This window comes from Zalophus californianus, chromosome 4 (assembly GCF_009762305.2).
Source record: "Zalophus californianus isolate mZalCal1 chromosome 4, mZalCal1.pri.v2, whole genome shotgun sequence".
NCBI classification, from domain to species: Eukaryota; Metazoa; Chordata; class Mammalia; order Carnivora; family Otariidae; genus Zalophus; species Zalophus californianus.
The window spans coordinates 15,605,017-15,625,898 of NC_045598.1; the positions used below are offsets into that span (position 1 = coordinate 15,605,017).

A 20,882-nucleotide genomic window follows, 5' to 3' on the forward strand; every position below is an offset into this window, starting at 1 on the left:
CAGTAAGGAGTTCAAAAAAGAACAGGATGTTTGGACTTGCAGGCATCCAGTGAGCGTCCAGCTGGGCTGTTCTCAGAGCCCCCACACCAGCAGGCCAGGATGTTAGCCACAGCTCCTACTTCCCAAGAGTGCGGACATCCTTTGCTCATTACACCCTCACGGTCCCATGAGGGCCATGTTATTAGTTTTCTTTTACAGATGAGGAAACAAGTTCACAGAGGTGAGGCCCCTGCCTCTCGTCACACAGCTAAATGGGGAGAGCTGGGATTTGAACCCAAGTCTGTTGATTCTGGAGCCCACCAAGCGATCAGAGACGGGCGTCTGGGAGATGTCAGGGGAGATGCTATGGAGAGAGCGCTCCATTCAGGCAGATCCTCAAAGGGAGGAAAAATGTCCCCAGCCCAACAGTCTAGCTAAACAGGAAGGGAGGCACAATGAGAGGAAGTAGAGGGCGTGGTGGGGCCCTCGGGGCTGAGGAGGGACATACTGGCCAACGGCACTTAGAGCCCTCAGCCCAGGCCTTCACACCCGAGGCCAGTTCGGGGCTCCCCTCCGTTGCAAGAGGTGCTTCCTGCAAAAGCCTGGGCCGCAGGACAGGAGGGGTCCCTGAAGGTGGGGCTCGGCTCAGTGACACTGTGGTCATGTGCCACCATGTTGGAAAAACCGAGAGGAAGACAGATTCCCTTGCTTTCCGCTGCTCACAGTCCAGCAAGGAAGGCAGATAAAGAAACAGACTGGGGTGGAGGGTGGGGTGGGGTCCAGTCAGGGAAGGCTTCCTGAAGATGGGGATGCCTGCGCTGGGTCCTGAGGAACAAGTAGGAGCTGGCCAGGTGAATGGGGAAGGAAAGGGGAGAGGGGGTAAGGTCTAGATCCTAAGGGGCCCTTTAGCCCCTTTAAAGAATGTGCACTTCTTCTGGAGGCCTGGGATGACACAGATTGGACTTGCCCCTTTGGAAAGACCAAGGTGCAGGGAATAAGGCTTGTTGGGGTGTGGGCATGCAGGGTGGTGACCCACAGCTGCCAGGGGAGATGAGGAAACTCAGACTCTGACCTGCAAGTGCCCCCCCCAAAGCTGAGGGGGTGCCTGTCCCCGGGAGCCAGGTCACAGCCCTCAGGGAGCCTCATGCTGACACGTGGGGATCTGAGGTTGGTCACCTCAGGGAAGGGCGCCACGCAGCCTCATGGTCACCACCGCGTAATTTCTGGGCAGGAAATGACTAGGAATTGCAGCACCAGAGAAAGGGGAACACGAGAACTTTTTGTGGGAAAAAAAACTGTGTTCTAAAACCAACAAAAGGAGCTTGGGGCCTAGTCATATTTCCGAGGAGGGCCAGGCGGCTCCGAGACCCAAACAGCTATGTCAGGTAAAAGGAAGGCTGCCACTGCCCAAAACCCCTTTCTGAAGAATGGTTTTAAAAATGTGAGAAATGAGGCGGAAAAAAAAAAAAGTGAGCCACGAAGCTTCTAAGCATGCCACTGCCGTGGAGTTTTTAAAACTCTGGGCCGGGAGGGCCTGGTGCAGAGTCAGCCTAGGGCGGTGCTAACATGTTCCCAGTGCTGGCAGGTTTATAAAGGGCTTTTTCCTCGGCATCCATTTTCTCACACAGTTCCCCTTGGGAACTGCCTTTCGGAGGAGTCCCAGAGGATGTGAAGCAAGCACTAACATTTCCCTCTTCCTGCCACCCTGGCCCTGGCCTGCCTCACTGGCTGCCTCCTGAGGGCCCTCATGGCCCAGCACAGGGGGAGGGGGGTGACAGGCAAAGAGACGGGGGGGGGCTCAGTTTACGAGGCACCCCTCCGCCTGGTCCTGGCTCTCGGAAGCCAGGGAGCACAGCCGGCAGGCCTGGGGAAGCAGGCACACCTCATGGTCTGCATCTGCATCTGCAGAGGGAGCACCACCAGGGTGCGGGGAGTCAGGTGAAAGGGAGGGAAAAGGAAGGGAAGGGAGACAATGAGAGGAGGAACAGAGGGAAGGAAAAAGGAGGAATAAAGGTAGCTAACGCCCGAGTGCTTTCTACGTGCCTGGCGTCGCATTAATTCCATTTTGCTGCTGGATGATGCCATTCTATCTTCACAACGTCCTAAAGAGTAGGCACCAGTATCAGCTCCAGGAAGTGGGGGAGGAGGGGGATCAGTGAGAAAACCCATCTCTCTCCAGAACCCTCAGCCTCAGCCCCATGGCCACGCTGCCTCCAAGCAGCAGAAAGTCGAGCTGAGCCTCATTGTTTAGTGTCAAGCAAACAGTGGTGTTCAATGCAAAAGTGAATCAGAATTAAGTCCGAATTAAATTAGAAATTCAGTTCCAGGAAGAAATGGCAAACAGAATTTGAAAATGGGGTTTTTAACCTTTGTAATGTTCTTTGCTCAACTCGTGCTGACTGGCTGAGGGCCTGCTGGTTTCTTGACAAGCCTCCTCTCTGAGGGCAGAAGGAATTCAGAGGCATCCCCCTGGGGCAGGAGAAGGCCCCCCAGAGGCCTTTCCAGGAGAAGTCATCCAATTCCTGGTGCAGCGGATGGGGCCAGGCTGCGAGGCCCTTCTCTCTGAGCCCTGTGCTCCCTGCCCTGCCTCCTTCAGAGCATCCAGCGAGCTGAGGTCACAGCAAGGGGAGGACATGGGCGCTTTCTCTTCCCTTTTGGAAACGAGAGCGTGTTGATCACCAGAGACTGGTCTGCAGTGGCTTGGAGGGTGAGAGGATTAGTGGCAGGCAGCCCACTCTGTCTCAGGAGAGGTAACTAGGAGTGGCCATCAGCCAAGGAGCAGAGCTGACGCTCGGGAGATGGAGCTGAGAATTACTGTAAACGCTCAGCTCACGGGTGGGCTTAATATCCCATTTATCTTCACGTGAGGCAGACAGAGAATGAGACCGAAGGAAAAGGATGCCCTCAGAAGAGAGCGGTGGAGCGAGAGACAAAGGAAGAGAGACATCGACAAAGCCAAAGAAAGAAAGAGAGAGAGAGAGAGAGAGAGAGAGAGAGAGAAACAGTTGAGCTGTCCAACCTAGGGGTTCCCAGAGCTTCCACAGCCAAGGGAACAAAGCCCTAATGAGGGATAAATATTTGGTTACAGAAGTGAGTGCTTGGCTCACCTAGGCTTACAGCAAGAACGAGTTCTGCAGGCAAGGACGGGACATGGGACACGGCTGCCTGGGGCCCAGGAGACAAGCCAGCAGGAGAAGGGGTGGAGAGCGGGGCAAAGCCTGGGGTTCAGAGGAAGCAAGGGGTCGGGAAGGGAGGCAGAGGTTCTTGCTGAGCCACCACCAGGGCCCCCAGCGACCTGGGCTGCGTAGAGAGGCAAACAGGAGTCAGTCTGGCCAAGGGTTTGGCAGGGAGCCCACCCCCTGCAACCCAAAAGCCTGGTCACCCGACGAGGGCTGGCAGGGTGACCAGGCTGCCTGCTTCAAGTCAGCCTCTCAGAGCAGACAGACCATGACAGCCCAGCCCAGGGCAGCACCCAGCTACCACGAAGGGGTTAGGTTGGGGGAGTTTCTTCCAGCAAAGGTTTTATAAGAGTGGATTTCCAGCTGAGGCCACTGGGGCCAGCCCAGAGCAAAACTATAATGTCTTCCTGTCCTCCCCACCTCCTCCTTGAGTCCTACCCATCTCCCAGCCCCCCATGCCTGACTCTCTTCCAATGACCTGTAACAGCTTACACGAGTGCCCGCTATGGGGGAGGGACTCCTGCCATCCACACAGGAACCAAAGTCTAGTATTTAGAAGAAGCGCTTTCCAGCTCTCTTTGTTTCCCAGAAGGAACACCCAGCTGCCCATGACATGGGAAAAGGGAGGTTAAAGGTCAGCCTTGAACTTTCAAGACCCCATGTGTTGTGTGTGTGCATGTGTGTGTGTCTGTGTGTGTTGCTGGGCCACCTCTGGGCCTCAATCTCCCATCTTTAAAATGAGGAAGCTAGATGAGGTCTGACCATCCCAGGTCTGACCGTCTCAGATTCTAGAAGAACTAGAAAGCCAGGAGTATGATAAGGCTCAAACAGGTGGACTCCTGGTGAGCACAGAGGTCTTTTTAAAGTACTAAGTAGGCTTGTCCCTGAAATCACCCTCGAAGGACAGCCCTGTGTGTGGCATGGGGTCGGGGGATGAGAAAAATCACCAGTAAGAATGAAATATCTCAGTTTTCCTTTCTCTTGAAGAAATTGACTTTCTACAAGCAAAAGGATGAGTTTCAAAGGCTTTGGTAGCAGTCATGGCAGCCTGCTCCCCAGCTTAGGCTGCGGGTATCACTTTAGCCGATTCCCTTTGAGCCACCAAAATGGTGTGTGCTGGGGTGTGGGGTGGGGGGCAGGCAGCTGGTCTGAGCACAGCAGAGGCTCCCGAGAGCAAGGTGGTTATATTTAGGGCATCGCTGAGACCTCCCGCCTGGTGAGTCATGGTAACAATCCCAACAGCAAAGAAATCCATTTTCTGTGCACTGTGCACAAGGCTTTCACTTATACAGCCTCATTTCAATCTTTGTAACAACTGTCGATTAATAATATTAACCCCAGGGCGCCTGGGTGGCTCAGTCAGTTAAGCATCTGCCTTCGGCTCAGGTCATGATCCTGGGGTCCTGGGATCGAGTGCCGCATCGGGCTCCCTGCTCAGCGGGGAGTCTGCTTCTCCTTCTCCCTCTACCGCTCCCCCTGCTTGTGCTCTCTCTCTCTCCCTCTCACAAATAAATAAATAAAACCTTTAAAAAATATACTAAAAAACCAACAGGCTTCAAAATCATGAAAAATCAAGTAGCTTATTTTTATACTGGCCCGTCAAAGAGGGAGATTGGGGAGGAGGGGATGGGGGACATTTTAAAAATCTTAAATTCGAAGGAGCAGTTGTGTTTCCAGCATCAGCTCATAGGAAATTATCCAAAGGGCTAAGGGATGGTCACCTACAATGCTAGTTACTGGGCCTACTGGCCAACCTTAGCATATTGAGTACATATACTTTTATATACTGGTACCGTGAAGCACTATTTTTTTTTACGTTTACTTATGTATTTATGTATTTATTTATTTATTTAGGTAACCTCTACGCCCAACATGGTGCTCAAACTCACGACTCCAAGATCAGGAGTCACATGCTCTACTGACTGAGCCAGCCAGGCACCCCGAGGCATTATAATTTTTAATGACAGCATGTTTGGGGAGTTTTTAAACAACAGGAAAAATGCTCATGAAGGGGCATTAAATGAAACAAGCATAGCACAACATCGTGTACTTACAGTGAGCTCAATTATGTTTATAAATATACGTGTGCAAATGTGGAAAACCAGAAGGGGTTATCTCCAAGTGCTGGGATTACTATTTCTTTTTAAATCTTTTTTTTTTTATACTTGACTATTTTTTCTTTCACAAATAAGCACGTAAAGTCTTTATATTGGGAGGGAAAAACTCCAATGATTAAAAACAAAATTAGTAGAAAACTTGGCTTCATAAGTTGAGGTGAACAAGTTCTCGATTCAAGCATTGGCTCGTTCATACTTGCTTTGGGGAAGTCATGGTGGCTCAAGGGAAGCCGGATCGGGTACCCACAGAAATGCCCCAAGTCCTTGGGGCAACCTTTTTGGCTTTGCCTGTATAAAAAGTAGGCAATGCACCCAGTGTGGCAGATTGGTGTAGGGACAGCAACACTGCACTCCAAAACACATGATAGCTCTGTGACCTCAGGAGTGTCCCCAACCTCTCGGAGATTCAGCTTCATCATCTGTAACATAGCCATGGGGCCCTGACCTCACAGGTCATAAAAACAACAATAATCCTAGCAGGCCCCATAAGAGGCATTACATTTACTTTCTCTAAATCCCATTTTACAGACGAGGGAATTGCGCTTTCAGTGGTTAAACAGCTCACCTAAGACCATCAGCAGAGTCAGAATTCACACTGGGGACCCCAGCTTTGGAGACTGGGCTGCTTCCACTCTGCCAGGCAGGCCCAGAGGCAGATGAACACATTTTGTGACCTGAAAAAGGCTATCCCCATGTGCGCTACTGTTATGTTATGGTGATGACAACATGGCCTATTATTTTGTTGTGAATTCTGAAATGCTTTTGTGCTGATATATTTAGAACCTTCTGTGCAAGATGACACCCAAAAGATTGCTGATTAGATTCTGTTTTGATTTGTGACGGGAAAAGTGCCTGCCACAGAAATCTAATTTCCTGCTGGATTTAGCCTCTCAAGAAGGGTCCCAGGGAAGAGGTTCTAGACAGACTGTGCTGATCTCCCTCCCAGATTTCTAGCTCTGAGACCTAAGGCGGGTTGTATCCCCATTCAGGCCCTGTTTCCTTATCTGTAAGTGGGAACAGCAATCCCAACAGCTCATAGGCGTGGTCCTGAAAGTTAAGTGGGATGATACAGGTAACGGAGCCATATCCCAGTGGGCAGACCACTTGGAGTTGAGTTCGTATCTCCCTGGGCTACTTACCTAGCCTGGAGGAAGGACTCCATCAGTGCTGTTTTCCTTTACTGGTATTATTATTCCAGCTTCTAAGAGGTATACCTGAGTAGGGCTGGGCCTGGCAACCTGCATTTCCAAGCACCCTAAGCTTGCTCTCTGGATGAACTGTGATTTGGTGTCAGTTCACTGGGTGGCCCCAACATGTTCCCCAATGCTTCCCTTGGTCAACCTGGCAGAAGTTCTCCTGGACTGAGATGCCCTGCTCCTCTCCCTGGGCTGGTTTCTCAGGAGCTAGATCAAGGGCCTCCCTGAGCGTCCCCGACACTTCTGACTCGCTCCCACTCACCTGCCTGGGTCCAAACCCCACCACAGGGCTGAGGTCCTGTTCAACACTGTCCCAGCTCAGCCCTGCAGGGAGGGAAGAGCAGGAAGCAGCCATGCTCACTGCTCTGCCACAAAGTAGGAAGGTGGTGGGCATGTTTGAGTCCCACAGGGGCAGACCCTGGGGAGAGGAGGAATTGGGTTTCATGAGTAGGCTGCAAGGGGGCAGGGAAAGAGGGGGCCAGAAGATGGGTTCCTCCTTGCAGAAAATTCAGGTATTGGGGGAAAGTGGAAGAAGGGGGCCATGCCTACCAGACAGGGTGACCAACCAGCCTGGTTTGCCCAGCACTGAGAAGTTTCCAGGGACACAGGGCTTTCCACATTAAAACTGGGACAGTTTTAAACTCTGCCATTATTGGACAGTGTGACCCTGGGCAAGTCCCTCAGCACCCAGGGACTGCCTTTCCTGTGAAAGGTAACTGGTCCAGTTCAGTTCTACAGGGTGCTTCAACTCTGCCAAGGGGCTGTAGTCCCATCGGCAGGTGGCAGGAGGACTGAGGGACAGTCAGAGCTGGGGAGGGGACCCAGGTGGAGGGAGCCCAGTGCCTTGGAGGCACTTCTGCCCTGGAAAGGCATCTTCCCCCAAGGAGCCCAGAGCTGCCCTGAGCCGTGCCAGCCTGGCACGGTCCCCTCTCGGGCTGGCAGGGTGGGGGCGGGGGAGGAGCAGCGCGCATGCCCGGCTGCCTGGGGGCTCGCAGCCGGCCAGGGCTCCTACCTGCAAGCCGTTTGGGTACACTTCACCCTCGGACAGCGAGTCCACCAGGTCCTCCTCGTCCAGCGTGGCCCGCTTGTAGGTCGACATCTGCAAAGCCAAGTGGAGCACGGACTCCCTCAGCGCCTCCATGGCTCTCGGGCGAATGGGGAGAATGGGGAAGCGGCCCCGGCGCCGCCGCGCGCCCCGCCCCGCCCGGGACACCGAGACCGGCCCACGGACCGGCCTGCGGCAGGGGAGGGGGGTCCCGCCTTCCTCCGCCCCCTCCCCTCCCCCCCCCCCCCCGCCATCCCGCTTATGCAACGCGACGCCTCACCCCCAGCGCCCGCAGCGCGGCCGCCACCCGCTCCGCATGCTGCGTCCCGCGACGCCTGGTCCCCACCGCCACTGCGGCCCGCGGCGCGACAGGCTGGCCGGGGCGGGCCGGACAACGCGCCACCTTCGCGGGCGGGGCCTGACCGGCGCGCGGTTGCCGGTTCCCTCCATGGCCCCACCGCCGAGACCCGACCCCGGGGTAGGTGGAGGCCCCCCACGGTGAGCCCCTAGCCGGCGGGAGGGGGTCTCGCAGCAGCCCCTCCTCCTGGGAAGCTCCACGTCTCCCTTCAGTTAGGGGGTTGGCAGATACCAGGAGTCAAGGATTAGGAAGATGCCCCTAATTTGGACCGCAACTGTCAAGAGAGAGGTTCCACCCGCCAGTGGCCCTTAGGTGCCTCGAGTAAGCCTCCCCATCGGAGCTAGAAAGATGGGGGGGAGGTGGAATAAAAAAGGCAGGTGTCTCTGTCTCCCCTCTCATTTCCCTCTTCCTCTAGCTCAGGGATTTTAAGCCAGAGAATTTCAGAAAATTCCAAGGGCTTAGGGCTAGTCAAGAACCAGGAAGGTGACCCATCCCTCCACCTTCAGTCTCAGGAGGCAAGAGTCTCAAGCAGGTGCTCAGGTAGGAACTCTAGGTACCCAGCGCTCCGCCTCCCACCTCGGAGAAGTCTAACCCAGAAGTTTCCCGAAGGACCCTCCACTTCCAGTGAGACCTGGAATCCCCCTCATTTATACATTTTTCAGCTTCCCACAGTGCACGTCTGTTCATTCCCATATTTGGTTCCCATGGCCACACACGTGTGTGCAGGAACTGGCTCAGAGGGGTGGGGTGACTGCCTGGGGTCACAGCAACAGCTCCTGGAGGCCTCCTGCTTCTACCCTGGCCCTCTCAGCCCTTTACCAGTCTGCCCACCGCCCCTGCCTACCCTCACCTCGTGCCGCTCCCCACCTCACTCACTCAGGCCCCAACTTCTTCGGCCTTCACTCAGTTCCTCAGATTCTCAAGTTTCTCCCCTCCCTCAAGATCTTTACAGTTACTATCCCCTCTATCTGGAACATTCTTTCCTCGTCTCTACTCCTCCCATGGCCAGTTCCGGCTTCAGACCTCAGCTTAAATCGTCACCTCCTCCAGCGTCCTGACCACTCTAAGGAGCCCCTCAAATATTCTGTTACACACCCCATTTTTCCCCTTTAGGGTATTTACCGCAGCCTGTTGTTACTACTTTACTTTACCTTGATCTCACCCCTCCCACCCCGCAAGCATTATGAACTTTACCAGGGCTAGGACCTTGTTCGGCACAGAATCCCCATCACCTCGCATACTATTGGTGCTCAATAGTTCAAATCAATGGTGGAACAAGAGGAGGGGACGTGAAAATTACTCTGGGGCAGTGCCCTTAAGTCCTTGACAATCTAATTTTGCAAGGACAAAGGAAAGGACAAAGGAAACCAAGGACAAAGGAAACATATTGAACAGGCACAGGCCTGGGGGAGGTGGGGCGCTTGGGGAGAATTTTAATTCTGGAGACTTCTGCCTCACTCCCAGCGGGTGGGGGTCGTCCCATTACCCACTGGAGCCAGAGAGACAGAAGGTTTCTTCACGTCATGCTGAGTTACGGCTGGACTTTTTCTGAAACCAGGACGCTTGCTTACACTAAGTAACAGCTGTCAACCCGCCGAGGAAAAGACCCTTGAAAAAGAAGTTCGGTTCACCACACAGCTTCCCAGCCTGCACAGCAGCTACTGTTTCAGAAACACCTAGGGGTATGAGGCATTTGTCAGTTCTACCACAGCCATCCTCCCATTTAAGCCTCTCACCCTCCCTCTGAGTATTATTGGCCCCTTTTACAGAGCCTGAAGCTGAGGCTCAGGCAGGTAACTTGCCCGGGCACAGAGGCAGTGGCTCCTCCTCCTTCGATCTCATTTCAGAGATCACCCCTTCTAGGAAGCTCTCCTCACCACCCTCCAGACAAGGAGGCTTCTTGTCCCCAGCTCAGTGTCCCCTCCCACCCAGGCCCCCACCCCATGCCTCCTTGTGTTGAAGCACACAGCACTCTAAATGGGAGGACCCTGAAGGCAGGGGCCAGGGCTCCTCAGGCCCTGTCTCCCGCAGGGCCAAGTCTGCAGCTGGAGCCTCCATGGGTGTTGGAGCAAAGACGGGAGGCAAGGGAGGGAGGCTGGAAGCCCACCCCGGGGGCCAAGGCCAGGCCACTGGTGCCGTCCATCCCACTGCAGCCTGTTTGTGGATAGATGATGAAGGAAGCTCACGTACCTCCCAAGCAGAAATCTGCTCAGACGGAGAGTTGTTTATTTTTCAGGGCACAAAAGACGAGGTGCCCCTCCTAAAACGCCTGCCTCGGGCTCTGCAGTGAACTGAACCCACCTGAGTCGCGGAAGCGGCTTGGCTGGCTCGGTGAGGAGCGCAGAGGCCCCAGTCCATGAGTGAGTGCCACTCCAACAACAATGGCGGCCCTCTATCTGCACCCACCCAGAGCTGGAAGGGGTCTTCCATTCCCTGTCTTGTTGGGTCCCCATACCCACCTGGGGTCTCAGCCTCATCACTTCCATGTTACAGGAGAAGTGGGAGGGAGGTGCTGGGCAGGCAGGAAACCTGCTCTGTACTGCCTGACAAAATGTAGCTCTCCTGACCCCAAGACGTTCTGCGGGCTCCCAGTGAGAAGACTGAGGATGAGGGAGGAGGCAGGACTCGACAGTCCGCCTCCTTCCCCCCCCCGCCAGGTCACCTGGCTGGAGAGTGAGTGGCCCAGGAGGTGAATGCTTGCCCGCCTGACCTCATGCTGCTCCCTCCAAGTACCACAGCCACACGGCTAGGAAGTGGCAGAGCTGGGCCTTGAACCGGGGTCCCGCACTCTTAGTCCTGTGCTCTTTGTGGAAGAGCGAGTTGCTTCTTCAGACGGGGCCCTCGGTCCCGGCACCGAGCTGGCTGGGCAGCCCACATTCGTTCCTATCATCTTGTTTGCAGTGCGGGCTTCAGGGAAAGGAGAACACAGCTGCTTTGTGGCGAGTCTGCCCTGATCTGCTTGTTCCTCCCCTGGGCCCCTCAGAGGCTGATGCTCACGCGAAGGTGGAGACCGAGCTCGGAAAAGTGGGAACCACAGCTTGGCCCCCCGCCCCAGGCCTCCCGCGCTGCACAGAGAAGGTCGTATGAACCAGAGCGGCTGTGACAGTGCCGCATGGAAATCAAAGGCCTGGGGTGAACAGAAATGAGAAATATTAGAAACGCTCACATGTTTCTGACAACAAAGGCTCTGGCCCAGTGACACCCGGGTGTGATCCTATTTGCGGCGACTGCGTTAATCGCTCAGATGGTTCTCGCCGTAGGTTTGCCCAAAGCAGGGGTTCTTCAAGGAACCTTGGAGTGTGTCAGGCAGGAAGAGCAGTCCCGAGTGAAGTTCACAGGCCTGCGACTCCTTGGCTACACCCTCCAAGCTGTTTTCACGTTCTTTCTGAGCCTCTGCTCTGTCAGTTCCTGCCTCGGGGGCTCATGATTGGCTGGGATCTGTGAAGTACTTACAGGTCATCTCACACGCACTCACATTATGTGTCAGTCCGATACTGTTATTCAATAGGCACAACAACAGAGGGGGTAGAAGCTCTAGGTCCGAGCCTCAGTTCAGATGCCCGTGGGCCCACTTCTCAGCTGTGTGACCATGCGCAAGTGATAGCCTCCCTGTGCCTCAGCTGTCTCATCTGGAAAATGGGGATGATAATCACTGTACCTCCCTCGAAGGACTGTTGTCATCCCTAAGGACACACAGCATGTGCTCACCAGGTGTTAGCTGTTCTTCTTCATTCCATCATTACTTATATATACTGCAAGGCTCAAAAACCTTCCACTGATCCCCACCACCGAAAGAACTCTGAACTCCGCCCTCTCCAGGTCCATCCTCCATATGCCCCTCAGGTGTGTGGTCATCACCCCGACTCTTACCCAGCCCCGCAGGGGTCGACCACTCAATGGGAGCCCATGGAGTCCTTGATGCACGTCAGGCCTTGGTCCCCACCCCCGAGGGCCCAGCGGCTGATACCCTGTCTCCCAAGACTGGGCCCCCTCCTCACTACTGCTCTCCATCTCTGGCCTACCTCTGCCTCCATGAAGCCCTCCCTGCTTCCTTCCCTGGCACCTGCATTATGTGCAGGCCTTGTCTGGGCATCTCCACGGCTGGCATGGAGAGGACCTGGGGGCTGGGCAACAATCTTCTTACTACTTTCCAGCCCTGGCACCCAGCGCAAAACCTGGCATATGGATAACTAGTTAACTTGTATCCCGGGTTTTCACAAGGGCATTAGTATCTGTGATTTCAACAAAGAAGAAATAGTAGAGTTTAGTTGCTTGATGACAATCATGTAAAATCAAACAGAACAATTTCAGGCAAGGGACAAGATAGTAAAAGTATGGCTGCCACTCTTAAAGGCGATACCATGTGATGTTTATTATTACTATTATGTCATCTATTACATTGCTCGGTCTTTTAGAGGAGAAATTTCCATTTGATTAATTTCTTTTTAGATTTACCACAACATTCCTATTCTGATACCAGGAATCCTAGGAATTGGCCCAGATCCCTTTTTTCCTTGGCTGCCAGGAAACTGACAGCCAAATCAGACACTATTTACGGGCACTTTCCTGGTCTTTATGTTCAGCCTTTTCCTTGTCCACATTTTTCAGTCTGTTTTCTCTGATCCTGATTTTCCATTTCGATTGCATATTATCTTATTGAATGAGTTTTGGTCATAACCCATCATGAATCCTTTGCAGAATAAAGTAAATTAGAAGCAACCTGTAGCAGGAACGCCCCTTCCCTCATCCACTCTCCGGGGAATGCAGTGTCAAGGTACTTATTCAGCAGTGGGGGTGAGACAGTCAAGACAGACCTGGGCCCAATCCCAGGATCCTGGGCCCACATCATTTCCCCTCTGGGACTCCATTTTCCTCATCTGGACAAAGGGTTGTTATAGACTATCTGGTATACAGCACTGCATCCCAGTGCTTCATACCTGCTTTTCTTTATTTTCCTCCACCACCTTTCCCATTTACTTCTGCCCTTATCCATATATTTTTTCTTTTAATTTTTTATTTAAGTAGGCTCCATGCCCAGCATGGAGCCCAACGTGGGGCTTGAACTCATGACCCTGAGATCAAGACCTGAGCTGAGATCAAGAGTCGGACGCTTAACCGACCGAGCCACCCAGGCGCCCCTACCCTTGCCCACATACCTGATCTTGGCCTTTGTTCAGCCAACACTGGCCCGATTCTAGCTGTGCCGCGTTGCTCAGGACAAAAATAACAGACTCCCTGCTGACCAAGGTCAACATCAACAGCGTTAAGTCCAGGGAGAGTAGGTACTCTTGATAATGTGACAAAGAGTGGTACTTTACCTCTCTGGCCTTCCTTCTCAACACACGTTCCCCCAGCCTAATAAGGAGGAAAATGGTAGACAAATCCTGATGGAGAAGCATTCTACAAAATACCCGACAGTACTCCTCAAAGCTGTCAAGGTCATCAAACAAGTCAAGTCTGAGAAACTGTCACAGCCAAGAGGTTTCAAGGAGACAGGACTATAAATGTAACGGGGTGTCCTAGATGGGATCCCAGAACAGAAAAGGGACATTAGGTAAAAGTGAAAGAAATCTGAATAAAGTATAGACTTCAGTTAGTAACAATGTATCAATATCAGCTCATTGATTTTGACAAATGTCCCATCTAAGATGTTAATAACAGGGGAAGCCAGGGGTGTGGTGTAAGGGAATTCTCTGAACTATCTTCTCAATAATGCTATAAATCTAAACTGTTCTACAATAAAATGTTTATTTTTTTAAAAACCACAACTGCTGCCCCCTAAAACATAAACAGTGTTGTCCAGTATCGTCGACATGGACACAAGCCCAGCACCACCCAGTTCTCAAGGCTCTATCTTTTTTTTAAAAGAATTTATTTATTTATTTGAGAGAAAGTGAGTGAGAGAGAGAGAGAGAGAGAGCACGAGCGGGGGGAGGGGCAGAGGGAGAAGCAGACTCCCCGCTGAGCAAGGAGCCCGATGTGGGACTTGATCCCAGGACTACGGGATCAATACCTGAGCCTAAGGCAGATGCTTAACCGACTGAGCCACCCTGGCACCTCTATACTCTGATCTTCTTTGTGTCTCATGAACATGCCGTGGAATAAGCCCTGGGACCCCCATTTTATAGATGCAGAGACTGAGGCCGGAGAAAGGAAGCAGCTTGCCATTTGGCAGCAGAACTGGGGCTCGAACCCAGATCTTCCTGACCCTCTCAGGGCCTCTTCCTCTTTTCTTGGGCCACCTCCTTGAGACCTGGCTCCCATCCCTTGCCAGCCCATGAGTCAATCACCCCGGTCTGGACCAGAGAGTCCCAGGCCCAGCTCCCTTAATGTGCTGGCAGAGGAGACATGCCCACACATGCAGGGCGCTGGAAAACACTCCCCTACTTGGTCCACTGTTGACTCACCTGCCTGGGGGCCCTGGGAGGCATTGAGAGCCTTACCTAGTGCTGCCAACCAACTGCCTCAGTGCTGCTGAGGAGGCCAGCCCACGCCCAAGCCCCAGACCTGGCTAGCAACCTCCTCCCTACTCCCTGACCCGGGCCACACATTACACTGCTGACCACGCCTCTCTCCACCCTCCCCCCCATGTGACAGCCTCTGTCACCTCTGCCCCTCAGGGGGGTGTCCTAGGCTCTGCCCCTCCCCTCCTCCCCCTGGAAGCCTTCGGGGTTGGCCCCCTGACCCACTTGATCTCTGATTATCACCCCCCCCACCCCCACCCCAGTCCCTCATCTCCCAGCTGGCTCTAAGCAGAACTTTCTAAACTAACTGATATGGTCCAGTCACTCTCCTCCTTCACACACTAGCTCCCTGGAACTGGCAGAAAAAAGCAGGAGCCTTGGCCCGGCTTCCAACCTCCCCTCCCTGCTGGGGTCTGGCTCCTGGCTCCTCTTGAGCTTTTCACTCACCAGTCCTCCCTCACATGCTCGAACCTCAGTCAGATATGTACCATTGGTCCCCCAGCTACACCGTGCTCGCTGCTGTCGGGCCTCTGCACATCCACTGCCCTCTGCCCGTGAGGCCTCTCCTCGCCTCCTTCCCCTGGCTAACTCTTCAGCTCAGATGCATCTTCCTCCAGGCAGCCTTCTCGGACTTCACTGTGACCTTTCCTCCCCAGCAGCATCCTGCATGACCTTCTAGCATCTCATCCCCACAGAGTGACTGGCAGCCAAGTGCAGCCATGGGACCCTGACAAAGTCATCCCGCTTCCTGTCTGGGCTTTGGTTTTCTTGTCTATCAGGTGGAGATGATAATGGTACTTACTCCATAGGGTCTTTACACAATCAAATAAAATGAGACACATAAAGTCCTCAGTCCAGTGCTTGCAGAGAAGCAGTGCCCAGGAAACGTTAGCGTGGGTGGCAGTGGGTTCAGAAAACGCGGGATCCCATCTTACTGGGAACGACAGAAGATGGGAAAGGAAGGAACAATTAGGAGGACCTAGAATATGCCAGGTGCTGGGCCTGGCGCTTGTCGGCACACAGTACCTCCTTGCCTCTTCCCTGCTGCATAGTACAAAACAACTGTAACGCAGGAGGGTTAGTAACACGCCCAGAGTCATACAGCCGGTAAGTAACAAAGCCCAGACGGCAGCCCAGGTGTACCAGTGCCCAAAGCTTGTGGTTTTGCCGTGACAACAAATAAGATGGCAGCCCCAGGCTGGTCCATCCTTCCCACTTTAGGCATCCCCTCCTGGCTGGGTTAAAGGGCCAACTTACTCTGGTCTTCTCTAAGCACCAAGTTCAAAACAGACCCGAAAGCTGCAGCTGGCCTACGCTGTGCAGGATGACCAGTCTGCATTAAGTCCCAAGCTGAGGACACCACGTGTGCCTGAACAATTTGCTGATCTAATCACATAAAACTTAGGACAAAGTTAATCTGCCTCACTTGATATTTATGATGGTCATGCCTGAACTACCCCATAATTAGGCTCAGCCAGGAAGCAGCTCGTGGAAATGGTTGTAATTAGTATTTGTGTTACGTAGGTGGGTAGTGAGGGCCAGGAAGAGGGGGGAGGAGGCAGGTGAGGCACGAAGCTTTGGGGACCCTTTGGACCCATGAACTGGGGGTGGCTGGGGCCCTCACCGTTTGTGCCAGACCCCATGCCAGTCAACTCATGCGGATGATCCTGTTTAACTTTCATGATGACTCTGTGATGTGGGCCCTATTCTCACTTTTCTAAAGTGAGGAGACAGATTCAGAGAGGTCCATTCACTTGTCCAAGGTCACACAGCCAGTGAAGAACAGGGCCAGGATTCACACAGGGTTGCCCGTCTCCCCACCTGGCCCCAGTGACGTCGTGAACAGCAGGCTTGGGCTTGGGCTTGGGCTGGGAGGCAGAAGATCTGCATTTTGGCTCCAGGTCCCAGGCTGGCTTCCGCTGGGCCTTAGGGCAAGTGACTTCCCCTCTCCAGAACACAAACAGAAGGTGTGCCTGTCAGGCTGGGAGTGGCTGAAAGTGTGGACTTGGGAGCTAGGTTCCCTGGATTCTAATCTTGGGGAAAACCACTCCATCTGAGCCTCAGCGCCCTCGTCTGCACAACGGAGACAGTGGTGTGGCCCTCGCGGGGGTGGGAGGGTTAAAACAAGTGAAAAAACTTAGAACACTGCCTGAATGTTATCATTTATGGGGGAAGTATGGGCTTTGACGGCAGTTTTTCCATCTGTAAAATGGGGAAGTAGTTGCTGGATTCAAACGGTGGTTCACGAGCACATATATTTTTAGTCCTATAAAGCCCTTTATATGACAAAGTTAACACGGCAACCCAAAATACAAAAGAGATGTAAGTGGAGCTGCCACTTAGGCATTCAATGACCCCACATCCTGACCCCAAACTGGCTTCAAGGGTTCCAAGGAATGGAGTTTGAAAATCACTCCTTTACATTGCTTCCCGAGAACTGACGGCCCTAAAGCGAGGTGGATACTGAGAGTGGGAGCCTGGGGCCGGGATGGTGCTTGCCCCACGGGGAGTTCACGGGGGCCTGCTGGCTGCCGCCATTCAAGCTGGACAATGGCCTCCCCAAGAAGTGGCTGAGGAGCCAGGGGAAGAGCACGGGACCCACATTCCAGCCTAGCCACGAGGCCTCGAGCAGGTGACGGCACCTGTCTGCCTCACAATAAGACACCGAATGGTGACACCGTTCTCATCTGGTGATATCAGGACAAAACTGAATCACAGGCATATAAAGCCTTGGTGAGTGTGAAGGCCTGCGCCAAATTAATGGTTTTTGCTTATTTCTAGCAGGTTGTGTTCTCTTCCTAAGAGCAAAGAGTGTGGAGCCAGACTACACGGGCTCAAGTCTCAAGTCCACCATGTACTGGCTGAGTCCCCAGCATTCAGTTACGGAGCCTGCTGCCTCCTGTGTAAGAGGACAACATAAAGGGCTCAGCGTAGTGCCTGGTACACAGCAAGCACTCAATAAGGGCTGGGGTTTGGGGCAACAATAACTAAAGGCAAACTTGCTTCCTAGGGCCCTCATCCAGTGCAGACAGACACAGCTGAAGCGGGGTGAGTGACTCCTGATCCTCTAAAGCATGCGACTTCAGACACAGTAGTTGGGATTTTTTGGTGCTGGGCTCAAGTACGGATCAAGCTAGATGGGGGTCTGTCTGTCCTTTGACTTTAAAAGTCCAAGTCAATTCAACAGCTGTTTCCTGGAGGTTCTGTGGTGCCTGTTTGCCGAGCACCCATCCCCTGCCAGGCCCTCACCACAATCCTGCCAGATAAGCAGCACTCTCCCCACTTGACAGATGAGCAAACTGAGACTCACAGAGGTGCCGTGACCACCCCAAGGCCAGGCTGCCCCTTCACAATACATAGGATGTGCAGCCAGGCCCGGAGGGCTCCCCTGGTGTGAAGGCTGCCAGAGGGCTTGTGAGGGCCTAGGGTACCAGCCCACATTACTTGGGTCTTCGGGTGGGAGGTGGCGTCCTCGGAGTGAGGAGACCCAACCAGCATCATGGCTTACTCAGGAAACAACCTTAACCCTAGGGGAACCAGCAGCCTGAGAGGCTGGGCTCCCCAAAGCCCAGCCCCATGTCACCTCCTCCGAGAGGTCCTCCTTAACCTCATCCCTCCTCTGGCCGATGCCCACAGTCCTTCGCAGTGCACCAGAATGGCGCGAAGCACTCTACAGACATCACTCATTTACTCCTGTGACTTTCGGCGATGATCTCTACCTCTCTGGGCCTGGCTTCCTCATTGGTAAAATGAGGGATATATGATAACAACACATATTGCAGAGGTGGGTGGGAAGATCCAATTGGAAAAAACCAAACAGACTGGCAAATGCTCACTTAGCACTTCCTGCCAGCCTGGCTCAGTAACACAGCAGAGCCAGAGGGGAGGGGTGCCTGTCCCTGCCATTCCCCTGAGGCTGCTGGGACACATCCCTGCCAGGGACCACAGACCCTCTTTCCCCACAACGCCTGGTCCTGAGGGACACGGCCAAATGGAGCAGAAGGAGCACTGGAGTGGAAGACAGGAGTCCAGGTCTGGGTTCTGGCTGTACCCTCACTGGGCCCGTTTCCTCCTGGGCCACCTCCCCAAGGCAGGAGGGGGTGATAGAAACACAGCATTGTTTTTGCCTGATGATTCTTATCTTCTCCTGCCCAACCTTCTCTTATTGATCTGCTTGTCTGGATGAGGTGCAGCAGGGGGGCTGGGGCTGGGGGCGCACCGGATGGAATGCTTCAGCCCCCAGCTCCCCCGGCGGCAGCACCCTGGCCTGGCCCTGGGCCCCTCTGGCTGATCCTTCCCTTCTCCCCTGCCCCCCTCCCGGGCCTGGGCTCTCCCCCTGCCAGGTTCCTGCTCCTTCTGCCCCCACTTGCCCAGTGCTCCCCCAAAGCCTCATCAGGCATCAGCCAGGCTCCTAGCCTCCCAACCCCACCCCTGGCTGCTTTCCCAGCACTTCCTACAATCAGGACTCCACCAACAGACAGCCGGGGTGTCTGAACTTGCAACACTGCCCGTGCCAGGGCAGTCCCAGCGGGCGGGGCTGAGGCACGCTCTCACTGCCTGCTCAGGGTGGTGGTGCTCCAGGGAGCTGGCGAAGCTGCACCCCAAGTGGTGTGACCGACCCCTGCAGCCTCTCCGGCCACTCTCACTCCCAAGGGGAGGACGTGCAGGGGTTACGAGCATGGTCTCAGGAATCAGTCAGGGTTCAAAGCCCAGCCAAGTCCTGGCTCCATAACCTGGGGGAAGTCCCCTAATCCCTCTCTGGTGTAGCTTACTCATCTGTAAAATGGATTTATTAATAAGTTGTTAGGAGGATTAGATGACTTAATAACATCAAACGCTTAGAAGAGGACCTCCAACAAAAGAATCACTTAACAAATATCACTAGTATTATTGCCAACAGTCTGATTAGCCCAAGGCAGAACTCGCAAACTGGCAGCCCCACAGGTCAAGTCTGGCCCACAGATGTGAATTACTGGCCTGCGGTGCTGTACCAGGTTTTGAAATGCCCACTTTTAGGAGATTCTACATGAAGATCAGTATTTTCAGCTTTCCTCTGGAGCCGAGGAGGGGCTACCCGCTTGGGGACAGGCCACAAGTCCCCAGGGCCCCCCAGTCCTTCCACCCCACCCCCACTCCTCCTTGGCTCCTTCTTGCTGCAACCCAGGGTCAGCTGTCACTTGTCATCATGCTGGTGCTCTGGTTTTTATAACAAAGAGAAAAGAGAAGTATTTCTTGTCCCTTGTCTTAGTCAAAGTGGGAAAATGATTCATGTGAGGCTGAAATAGGGCAAAACGAATCTATGGTGACAGAAATCACAACAGCAGTTGCCTCTGAGGATAGGACTTCCTGGAAAGAGGTAGGAGGGAACCTTCTGGGGGAATGGAAATGTTCTGGAAATGTCCCATATTTTGATTCCCTCTGTGTTTTCACACATGTCTGTGTTTGTCAAAAATCATCAAACTGTTTGCTTCTGGCCATGCATTTCACTGGACGTAACTTACACCTCGATAAGAAAAAAAGAAGCCGAAACTGAAAGATGGGTCAGGAGGGTCTCATGTTTCAAAGAAAACGGTGACTAACTCCTTCTCGGGTGTGAAGACATCGCCTGTGAGTTGAATATACTGGCAAAGAAGAGAGCCTGAGGTGCCCCTGGGAAATCGACCCGCTTCCCCTGCTCACATGTGAGTTGGAGACCTACAGTCTGAGACCATGATTGATCTTCAAAGAACTGCACAATGGCCACTAGTCGCATGTGGCTGCTGAAATTAAAATTAATTAAAATTAAATTAAAATTAAAAATTCAATTCCTCGGGGCGCCTGGGCGGCTCGGTCGGTTGGGTTCGTCTGACTTCAGCTCAGGTCATGATCCCAAGGTCCTGGGTTGAGTCCCGCACTGGGCTCCCTGCTCAGCGGGGAGCCTGCTTCTCCCTCTCCCTCTGCCTGCCGCTCCCCCTCCTTGTGCTCTCTCTCTCTGTCAAATAAATAAATAAAATCTTGAAAAAAAATTCAATTCCTCATTTGCACTAGCCACATTTCAAGTGCTCACCAGCCACATACGGCTCACGGACGGCACAGATACAGAACATCTGCCTATCACAGCAAGTTCTATCGAATGGCACGGGCGTACGCTCTCGCTACAAAGCCCGGCTCCCTTCTGGATCACCCGCCGGGGCAGATACCACGATCACGGCTGCGCCTGACACAGACGAGGTGCTCAGTATCATGAGCTGAATGAATGAATGCAGGGAGAAGCAGCACACAGTGCAGCCTCGGTTTGAGACCCGACTCTGGTCCTTGCCAGCTGTGGGGCCCTCCAGCGAATCTCCCCTCTGAGCCTTGGTGTGGTCAGTAGAGATGACTGCATGGCTCTCTCTCCCTCCCTCTCAGGCCCAGGCACATAAAGCAGTGTCCTCACGGGTGCTCAGAGTGCCAGTGTCCAAGAAAAGGCCTGCAGGGGAACTGATGTAGAACAGGTAGGAGGCATGGGAGTGGTGGGAGGGGCCCCTGGGGGCGGTTCTGTTTGTGAGAGTAGCTTCTGAAACTG

At 53.6% G+C, this 20,882-nt stretch overlaps 1 protein-coding gene across 5 annotated transcripts in view; it reads right to left on the minus strand.

The window, feature by feature from the left end:
* The window catches only part of ECE1 (endothelin converting enzyme 1), a 112,863-nt gene that overhangs the window by 51,109 nt on the left and 40,872 nt on the right, over nucleotides 1–20,882 (minus strand). The window contains exons 1-3 of one of the 5 annotated variants that reach the window (XM_035727142.1): nucleotides 7,797–7,889; nucleotides 7,484–7,570; nucleotides 6,734–6,889 (exon numbers count right to left, since the gene is read on the minus strand). In XM_035727142.1, coding sequence (XP_035583035.1) covers nucleotides 6,734–6,889; nucleotides 7,484–7,570 — 243 coding nt within the window. In that variant the 5' untranslated portion in view covers nucleotides 7,797–7,889. Of the gene's footprint in view, nucleotides 1–6,733; nucleotides 6,890–7,483; nucleotides 7,613–7,796; nucleotides 7,890–20,882 lie in introns of those variants that run through there. The other 4 variants (XM_027607504.2, XM_035727143.1, XM_027607522.2 and 1 more) reach the window with 4 other exon arrangements.